At 34.2% G+C, this 11198-nt stretch overlaps 1 protein-coding gene across 3 annotated transcripts in view; it reads right to left on the minus strand.

The window, feature by feature from the left end:
• Positions 1 to 4650, minus strand: part of LOC148626873 (protein O-linked-mannose beta-1,2-N-acetylglucosaminyltransferase 1-like) — a 64821-nt gene extending 60171 nt beyond the window's left edge. For 2 of the 3 annotated variants that reach the window (XM_088553376.1, XM_088553266.1), the window contains exons 1-3: positions 4553 to 4650; positions 2586 to 2680; positions 1018 to 1116 (exon numbers count right to left, since the gene is read on the minus strand). In XM_088553376.1, coding sequence (XP_088409502.1) covers positions 1018 to 1116; positions 2586 to 2637 — 151 coding nt within the window. In that variant the 5' untranslated portion in view covers positions 2638 to 2680; positions 4553 to 4650. The remainder of the gene's footprint in view (positions 1 to 1017; positions 1117 to 2585; positions 2681 to 4552) is intronic. The other variant, XM_088553328.1, reaches the window with a different exon arrangement.
• Positions 4651 to 11198: the final 6548 nt, after the last annotated feature.

The following is an 11198-nucleotide window of genomic DNA, read 5'->3' on the forward strand; positions in this document are numbered from 1 at the left end:
CCTTTATCTAAAATCTTTGAATGAAATGGGTGGAAAAAAGAGCCAATTACATTGTTTGGAAAGTGACAATCATTCTCATAGATACTACCCAATTAAGTTTTTTTATCATTTTATACATCAGCCAGACCAAGTAGTAATACAGTGACAGCAATACATAAAATTGTTAAACTATTTATGGTTTGATTTACATTCAATATACCTAAGAAACCTATAATACATACACTTTATAAAGTAGAACAAGAATCCATTCGTTATATAACAAAAGCACTATAAAACCATTTTTATTTCCAATATAAGACCTACATAACCTCTCATCATTATAATTATGTTCATCAGGAACTTGATCATTTTTCCATTGATATTTTCTATCTCAGGTTTTTATTATGATACTTAAGGTAGGCTTTTATTATGATACTTAAGGTATCAACATTTCTAATAACTAATTTACGTCAAATTGACTTCAACAATAAACATAAAAACATTCATTTTGAATGCCTCAACAAAATTTCAAAGTTTGCCTTATCAGGCTTGCTGGAATTCTCTTTTGACTTCAAAACTGCCATTGTAGTGTTTTCTAGATGTGTTGAATGCATTTCATCAGTGATAAGTTCTTTAATCAATAAGTGATGTACAGTAGTCATATTTTAAGGTAAAAATAAATTATACAACATTTAAAAATCAAAGTTTGGTAATTGCAAATAAATTTCTTAAAATTTGTAATAATATGGTAACAAGTATTCATATAATGTCAAGCTAAGTATGCCCAAACTCCTTTCAAATTTAATCAAGTACAGGTAAATCAAACATATGTTAACTGTATATCAAAACTGAGATCATTCTACATTGTGGTATTTGGGTAAAATGACGCCTTAATTGTTCGAGACTAGTGAATGGACAAGGTAATTGCATCAAGAGCCTCCTCACTTTAAGGGTGTTACAGGTTTTTTGAAAGCTGTAGTCACTTTCACAACTCTTAATGCAAAACAGACTCATTTCTACATAATCATGTTAACAAACCTTGCAAAGAAAGTTGATTCTTTGCCCTATGGAGATATATGTATAACATGATGGCAATGAGACACAGAATGGCTAGAACTTTATCTTGTTTGTTCCATCCTTGAAAAAAAGACAAAAACTATATAATTATAAATACACAATAAAATGTTTTAACAAAACACAAAATATAATGGATTTCTCAAATCAAAACATTTTGCACTTCATAACTATAGAATAATCTCTCCAAACATTCTTGAGTTATCTACATATTTAGATAGGCAGACAGGTACATGTATGTATACTTTAGTAACATCTATAAACTAATCATATATACATATTGTATGGTCTTGCTTTAAACTCAGTGATATAAAAAGTAAAAAGTATAGAAACACTGGAGTAACAGTGCCACTAACCAAAACTGAGGCTTGTAATAAAATTATTTCTTCAGTTTTTTTTTAAGAGTAAAAAATAGGTCATTTTTCGGACACCGCCTTGCGTTGTATTCAATATCCACAGACACATGTTTAATTACAGAAAACAAATCCAACTCAAATTCTTCAATTCCCGAAGAAAGATAACTCTGAAATCATAAACAAAAATAGGGGGGGGATTTAACTTCTGTGTAAATAATTTGATCAAACTGAAATTCAAATTTGATCTGAATTTTATGATACTCAATAAGTACACAAAGTTTGTGAAAGATCCTTAAATATCCCTATCTATGGAAACCATTGGGGTGGGGGTATTACAAGCAACTTTTCAGAAGGTAAAACATAATAATCATAATTCATGTTTGGTGGGGTATATAAATTGACACTATTAGAAAAACCCTCACAAGTTTTCTTTTCCCAAAACTCAAAATCCTGAAAAACCAATATGAAATTAGCAACAAATTATAATTCAAGTTACATTTAATAGGAACCCTTATACTGAATTTTATGTGATGCAGAGAATGGTATGAAGAGGAATCCCTATAATCAGGCATTAATTGAATATCATTTGATGCAGTGAATGGTATGGAAAGTGTTAACAAAATACAGAAGGCATAAAGATAAGTAGAAAATACAGATTCCACCTTAATGGTAAACTATTCTAAGATCTTGCCATGATATGTCTGCAACTTTTAGTTATACTAATGAAACATCATTTATTTAAACTGTTGATATACTAATAGGATGTACACTCATAACTTATTATTTGTTCTCTTACAAACAGACTGGCTTTGCTCCTCTACAATTAGAGATTATTCAAAAATGTTTAGCTATCATTGATGTAGTGCTTGTTAATAAGTAGTTTTGTCATTACAGGCCAGTGATTTGGATCTTATTGTATTATGTGCAATATGGTGTTTATCCTATATATACTGTACACCACAAAATTTTTGTGGTCGTTGTATTTTCGTTATATTCACTCTAAGAGCTGTAATGCAAAAATAACTGACTTGAATATTTTTTTCAAAGATCATTATACTATAATTTGGGGAAAGATCGCAAATTTAAAACTTTGCGAAGTATATTGATTGCAGAAATTAGGAAAAAAAGATGGCCTGAAAATTTCCTGGTTTACAATATAAAAGTAAATTATCTTACCACCACCACATGATCTTCCTATACATCTTTTAAACTTCCTCGTTAGTTTCATATTGGAATTTGACACAACAAACTTTAAGGATTCATTTTGATTTCTGAAAAGACAAATGTTTATTCTGTACACAAACGACAAAATACATATAACATATACTGCAGTCTAAATTGCATTTACAAAAATCAACAGTTTGAAATGTGACATAACAGTACAATTTTTCACACATATCAGAACCATTTTACAAATCTAAAGGTATTTGGCCTATCTGACAGAGAGAGATGGGAAAAGTGTGGCCAAGATTTTGATTGTTGTCTTATCATGCTGTATAGGGTTTAAATGTTGTTCAATGATGAATAGGAAAAAATAGCAAAATATATAATAATAGCACTATTCCCCCATGTTACACTAGATTTACATGTTTTCAAACTCTTATACATGTATTGTGCTAATGTTATTTTCCCTGTATTAACTATGACCTGATTGAGCAGTGCAGTGGATACAGACATCACAATCTCTGACCTATGTATAATATTTATTTGATGAGACACATATTATTAATTTGATACTCTATCAAGCACAGCAACACCTAGGTGAGCAGTCCTGTACTACCAATCTACCATACATTGTGCAATAAGCTCCAACACTAGATTAAACCTATGTGGAGGAATCATCTGGTCAGCTATATTTTTATAAAGCCTTGTTGCCTGAATCATCTAGGGCCCTGGACTTAGTTCAGATGGTGTTGCTATAGATGTCACTGCATACACTCCTTGAAACATTCACGTTTCCCATTTTAGCATTAATGCATCGTTTATCGTGCATTTACACATTGTTTTGCATTCATGTAAACGCACGATAGAAGCGTTCGTTTAAATGCACGCAGGAAGCGTTCTTTTATTTTTAAACTTTGATTATTTCCTTGATTTAACTGTTATTTTCATATTTTTTGCTATTATTAATTTATATATTTTTATTAATTCTATTACATATTTTTTCTTTCATCATTATTTGTTAATATTATAATTTTTCATCATTCGTCAATTGTGTGTTTAAACACATGCTAGAAGCATTCATTTATCATGCGTTTAAATACACACTGGAAGATCCGTTAATCGTGCATTTAAATGCACGATAGGAGCGTTCGTTTAAACGCATGATAGACAAGTTGGTTTATCATGCGTTTGGTGAGCGTTTAGCGTGTGTTTAGGTATCGTGCGTGTGGGAAACCTAAACATCTCAAGGAGTGTACGAGGGTGAGCTCTCAAGAGGGAACAAAGAAAAATTTGCTTTGCAATTTTGACACAAGTAATTTATATCATTTACATTAGATTTTAATGTCTGTCAAAATTTTTCATTGAAAAATTATTTTCATAATAAAATGAGGATTTGGATTTAAAACAAACGTCCAGTTTACCACTGTTTGAATAATTATATCTGATAATTATCCACATTTCAAAAAAACTCATTTAAAGACATCAATTGATCATTTAACCATAGTATTCAGCATATTATATGCTAAATTGTATTTACTCTTTCATTAATGGGCAGTGATTAGGGGTGCCATTTGCCATTTAACACATATTTCAGCTGTAACTGTCCCACCAAAATCAGAACTTTTTACAAGAAATGGCCCATTGAAATTGATTGCATTAATAGCAAATGGCCAATTCTCAAAATTTAATCCAAATCACTGAATGCAAAAAAAGTTAAAGTAAATACTGAAGTATGATTCTTGTTGCACTGTCAAGTCATTATTCAAGGAGTCATATCAAAAATACAAAATTATGGATGTGCATGTAAAAGTGGGCAGCCAAATCAGAAAATAACTTCAGAAAAAAAGAGTTCTGACTATACAGGATAAGCCATATAAGCAAAAACGCTAGAGTTGGTGCTATATTTTTTTGCAGTGCGGAATTAAATTGCAACTAAATAAAGCTTCGTCTTCGCCTTTTCATTTTATGCTAATCTTTACATTTTAAGAAGGGTTTGTCCAAATTATCAATTTAAATGAATAACAAATACAGCGAGTAACATCATTTTCCTTCTGCTTCAACACAAAAAAAACCCAACTGGTGGTTAGAAAATTAAACTAAATTTCAACACATGACGGAGAGGCGGTTACCGGAAATGATGTTCGCTGAGCGGATTCTCCTATTCTTTAAGTTTTCCAGTAGACCATCGAAGTTTAAGTGATAACTTACAGGCGCAGGCATGGCCTATATACACAAATAATTAAAAATTAAACTTATTTACGTAGAAAAATTGTGCAAAAACAGTAGTACGTGTAGTAACTATATAGACATTTGTGGTTAAAACCCTGCACCTGTCGGAGATAAAGAATAATCAAATGAGGGAGGCGAGAACAGCATGTGAAAGCTGTTCTCTTGTGATGTCTACTGATGTAGAATGCGCAACTGCATTACGTAGTGGGTTCCACTGAGTGATAGTGTATGAGAAAATGAAAACCTGTAAGAATCTTTAGTAATGTAGCTATGTCTGAGGGTAAGAGCGTGCAGATTTCTGGTTCTTGTTTCTAATGGAATTAGAGATGTTCTGGATGGAATAGCAACAAGCTGATGTGTGATCTTATTCATCATTACACGGCGACAACGCAACCAGCGTTCTTGTAGTTTTGGCCAGTTGAGTGTGTTCAGCATGGCAGACACACTACTGGTGTTATGGTAGTTATTACAGGCGTACATACGTACATGTACCTAGCAGCCCTCCTCTGAACCATATCTATATTCTAAATAGACATAGAGTCTTGAGTATGTGGATCCCAAACTGAGGAGGAATAATCAAGTTTGGGGTGTACAAGGGCTTGGTATGCCAAAAGTCATTTAATGTGCTGGTTTCTTGTTGAGAAATCCGAGTGTTTTATTATCCTTTGAAATGATGTCATTGCGTGCTTGTCCCATTATAAGTTAGATTGAAGAGTTACGCCTAGCTATTTAGCTGATGTGACAGCTTCTAGGGTGTGATTATGGAGAATATGACTGTTGGATGGGTTTTCGTTTACTGGAGACAGAGAGAACAGCACATTCGTTAGCCAGTCTTATTCCCATTTTGCTGCTGCATCAAGATCACTTTATTTAAGGCAGTTACTCTGCGATTTGATAGGTATGTATATAATAATGTCGTCCGCAAATTAACGTAGTTTGCTGTGTTTAAGATAATCTTGGAGGTTATTGATATCTACCAGGAACAAAATAGGACCCAAATACAGTACCTTGTGGTACTCCAGAGGTAACAGAGAAAGTGTTGGATGACATTAGTCCAAGCCTACCTTTTTAGTGCGGTCACATAGAAATGCTGAAATCCGTATTTGGAAAAAAGAAAATTATATAAACATAGTCCGTTTGATTTTGTTAAATCTTCGAAAATATTTTCAGAATTTTATCTCGCTAAACAGAAGACTTTTCTATTAAGCTTAATGCAATTTCTATTTTATATATTTCTTTTATTTTTGTTTCTTACTTTCTGTTTTTTTTTTTATATTGAAAGAAGGCAAATATATATTATAATCATTTTATTACAAATATATCACAGTTATTGCATACACGTGTAACATATAATAAAAACAATGCAAAGGAGTAATCAAGGGAACCAAGGTTATAGCGGTAATCTAAAGAATGTAATCCAGGGACAAAGACCAGACATGGAAAACAGACATGCACAACAAAGAATATAAAGTAACTAAAATCATACATACAAAGTAACAAAAGCAAATGAGCAACTCGGACTCCACTAAAAACTGGGAGCATGGACCAGGTGCACCGGTAGGGTAAGCGTCCTCTGCTTTTCTAGAAACAACCGCCGAGTTGTTCATAAAAAGTCCGGGGTAGACAAACGAGGAAAGGAAAACCATGACTCGTTGAATAAATCAGTTTTCATAGTGCTGATGGATACACCATAACGATCCACGAGTTCATGATGACGCCCATAAAACTTCTGTAGTGATGACTTCAATCTTGTAGCAACATAACCCTGTTCCAGAAGCCTATTTGTTAGAGTTCTAAGGCGATACAAAAAGTCTGCGTAGTTTCGGCAAGCTCTGGCATAACGTATGAGTTGTGATATGAACACTCCATACGCAGGAGCCGAAGGGATGTTGCCACAATTGAAAGGAAAGTTGACAATTCTGAATGAAAAGTCATCACGTTTGTCGTAAAACTTGGTCAATAGTTTTCCTTTACCATCGATTTTTAAGTGTAGGTCAAGATATGAGGCTGACTTCACAGTGTCTGTAGTATCCTTTATCTCAAGTTCTTTGGGGTAGATGCGATGTATCAAATCCCCGAAATTAGGATTGTTCAAAGATAATTCGTCATCTATATAGCGGAAACTGAGTTTGAAGGATCTAGCCAAACGATATTCTTTCTTTCTGATCAGATCAGCTATAAAGTCATCCTCATAAGAGTGAAGGAATAGGTCAGCTAGTAAAGGAGCGCAAATTGGTTCCCATTGGAATGCCGACCGTTTGTTGAAAAACACGTCCACCTGACTGGACAAATATGTTGTCGATTAAAAATTCCAGCATTTTGTAAACATCTTCCTCTGCATATTTGGAAGATGATTTGGAATTATTTCTTACAAAGTATGAGGAATCTCTACTAAGAACTATATATTTGTATCTAGGTGTACCATCTTTTTTTGGAAAAACAACGATGTATAATGTTTTTAAGTCGGGATTTTAACTGAGTATGGGGAATAGAAATATACAGTGTTGAAAAATAATAGGTTTTAATGCTATCATATTCAGATAATAGTCTTGAACTGATTGTCTCCAAAAGATCTTTCGAATTTTTCAGGATCCACATTGAATTAATACCACTACGGGAGTAACAAGTGTTGGGGTAGGACTGCAGACCCTCTTTGACAGTTGTGAGTATAGAAGTTAAAAGTTTTGAAAGAGGTTTGGTGGTACATATTGCAGATCCAGCTATGAAACGTTGTTTGTATGGATTCTTGTGAAGTTTAGGAATCCAGTACATAGACGGTAAATCACAATCATCGTCCTTGGTAGAGAGACCAAAAGAGGATATCACAGATTTATGGTTTTCCACAATCTCTTCTTTGGAGAGAGTGGTAGCAGTGTAGATCTTATCACTGCTATTATTTTCTACGTCTACCTCTGATAATAAACATTGGATATAAAACGTTTTGCAGACAAAAACAATGTTGTTTTGGGCTTTGTCTGCTGGTACGACAACATATTTGTCATGTATAGTAGACAGTGTTTTTGATCGGGGTCTTTGAAAACTGATGTAGCCTTGGCACTCATTGACCTACTTAAAACTTTCATTCGTTTCAAAATTAAAGACCTCACGGCCTTTAACCACTCTGAGTTGTGGTTTGAACATTCAAACGCAGGTGATGAAGGAATGTTGCCACAGATGAAAGGAAAGGTAACAACTCTGAATGAAAAGTCATCACGTTTGTCGTAAAACTTGGTCAATAGTTTTCCTTTACCATCAATTTCTAAGTGTATGTCAAGGTATGAGGCTGACCTCACAGTGTCTGTAATATCTTTTATCTCAAGTTCTTTGGGGTAGATGCGATGTATCAAATCCCCGAAATTAGGATTGTTTAAAGATGATACGTCATCTATATAGCGGACACTGAGATAAAAGGATCTAGCTAAACAAAATTCATTCTTTCTGATCAGATCAGCAATAAAGTCAGCCTCATAAGAGTGAAGGAATAGGTCAGCAAGTAGAGGAGCACAATTTGTTCCCATTGGAATGCCGACCGTTGAAAAAACGCGTCCATCACATTGGACAAATATGTTGTCGCATAAAAATTCCTGCATTTTGTAAACATCTTCTTCTGTATATTTGGAAGATGATTTGGAATTATTTTCAAAATTACAAAACATGAAGCACTTTCAGTCATACATTGTAAGCATAGCACAAAGTCAATTTCATTCAGAATTGTCAACTTTCCTTTCATCTGTGGCAACATCCCTTCAGCACCTGCGTATGGAGTGTTCATATCACAACTCATACGTTATGCCAGAGCTTGCCGAAACTACTTTTTGTATCGCGCTAGAACTCTAAAAACAAATAGGCTTCTGGAAGAGGGTTATGTTGCTACAAGATTGAAGTCATCACTACAGAAGTTTTATGGTCGTCATTATGAACTCGTGGATCGTTATGGTGTATCCATCTGCACCATGAAAACTGATTTATTCAATGGGTCATAGTTTTCCTTTCCTCGTTTGTCTACCCCGGACTTTACTTTTATGAGCCACTCGGCAGTTGTTTCTAGAAAAGCAGAGGACGCTTACCGTACCGGTGCACCTGGTCCATGCTCCCAGCTTTTAGTGGAGTCCGAGGTGCTCATTTGCTTTTGTTACTTTGTATGTATGATTTTAGTTACTTTATGTTCTTTGTTGTGTATGTCTGTTTTCCATGTCTGGTCTTTGTCCCTGGATTGCATTCTTTTGATTACCGCTATAACCTTGGTTCTCTTGATTACTCTTTCAAACAATTTATCACTGTCGAAGTTCCATACGTATACAAAAGGATGCCTGATCTGCATAGTTGAGGAATCTGTTTTTAAGGATAGCAAGTCTGTTGTCGATGTTTCGGTTTTTCTTCTGCTTTGGTGTTATTTTTGCGCCTGCTGCTACCTGTATCTGGTTGACCTCTGTGTTTGTTTGTGTCTTTTTGAGAAATGCTATTTTCTGGAGCAGTTCTATCAATTAGTAAATGTTCGGATGGGCGTGTCTAATGAGTTTCTTCAGCTTGCTCTGTCATCCTTCTAAGTGGTGCGTGGTCCTTCAGTTGAGAAATGGTTCCATTGGTTCCTGTCTTGTCCCTCTATCCAATATTCGGTTATATAGTCGGCGAAAGGAGTTGTGTCGATGTCGATGTATTCTGCGTCTTCTAATGCGCTGAACCAAACATCCTCTACCAGGTCCGTTGAGATAAGTGCAAGTACGGCTGCTCGTCTCCCCAAAAGTCTTAGGACGTCGTCCTAGTATATAGTTGGTATTGGTGTGGTTTCCTTGGTACATCGCTGTTTCATCGAATTGAGAACTGCCTCGGCCTGTACTTTTGCTGCGTTCGGTGCATGCGAGTGTGAAGTCCCAAGTTTGGATATGTTGTCCAAATGAGTATTTGCTGTCGCTGTGCAAAATGGAACAATATATTCCAATATCTTCTGTCCCCTCTAGTTGTCTTAACCATGTAATGATAGCCATTGAACTCAAATCTGACTGCCTAACTTATATGGTACAAAGTTCACTGCAAGTATGGCATTCGTCATTGCTGTCACTTTTTTAATGAACCTAAACTGAAAGACATTGTCTTATAAGGCATCAGTGAGATCTGCTGAATCTTTTCATGTGAGCTATGAAAAATTTAAGCTGACTTTTTAGCTACAGTTGAATACAATACTTGAAAATTATCCGAATTAGATAAATAATTTCTAACAAATATAATGACACAAGCTTAAGTCCACTGATCATGAAAATTGAAACAGGTGAATTAATAACTTGTAATTCATAATAATCAGGTGTATATATTTGATGACTATTGTAAATAATTTTAATAAAATTATATTGCCTAAACAAATCTTATCTAATTCATTTTAAAGTGAATTCAAATACCTTCAAGAAGATAGAAATATGAAATATTTATTGCTTTGAAATGCTACTTTTTTTTTGCAAAAAAACAGAAATAAAATTAATGAAAAATACTACATTATTGTTGTATTATTAATTCTGTCTCTAGTCAATGAAATCATTTAAAAATATCATCCAACATACATACTATAATAGGAGTCACCATTGATTTAAGATTAAATTTTAACTGGGTTCGATACACAAACGGCGAATACAAGTAAAAATAGAAAAGAGAACAGATATGGCGAAATGTAACAAATGCACCAGTGTATAACTTAATACAAATTAGTAAATACTTTCAGAGATCATCAAAGGTCTTCAATAAGTGTAAACACACCTTTAAATAGGCCCTGGAAGACCCCGACAACAAAGCATTACAATCCACGGCAACTTAACGATGACAATTCTCCAACATCAAACTAAAAAGCACAGGCACTTGGGACCAGGATTTTTTTATCTAAACAATAACAAGGTTAGAGAAATGTATAGATGAAAACTGGGCATAGTATAAACAGCATTAAATAGCAAGCGGACATGTCGAGAACACATGTAATAACTCAAATATGGAAACGAAATGATTTAATGATATTTTTTAGATACAAAAATCCTGGTCCCATGTGCTTATGGTTGCAATCTATTGAGTTATTTCAGAGGAGATGTTTGAAAAAGTTTCAAGATAATGACGGCGGAAGCATAGTGGTGGCAATATCTCACATGTCCTTTCGGCCAGATGAGTTTAAAAACGGATGTTTTACGAGTGGTCCAATACTGTACTCTGTAAAGGATTAGACAAATTTTAAAAGTAACACATTGACATCTGAATCATAAAACATCAGATCTACAATAAACTTTTCCTATCAATTCTAATGATAACACCCATTTCCCCTCTTAGCCCCTTATTTTAAAAAGGGGTGGGGCAAAAATCTTCAAAACTACAGGGCCCTCTGTGTGAAAAAGAAAAAATTGCAGTCATATGAAAACACTGATA

Source organism: Perna viridis, chromosome 1 (assembly GCF_037379345.1).
Source record: "Perna viridis isolate PV_CMFRI_1.1 ecotype Kerala chromosome 1, ASM3737934v1, whole genome shotgun sequence".
Classification (NCBI taxonomy): Eukaryota; Metazoa; Mollusca; class Bivalvia; order Mytilida; family Mytilidae; genus Perna; species Perna viridis.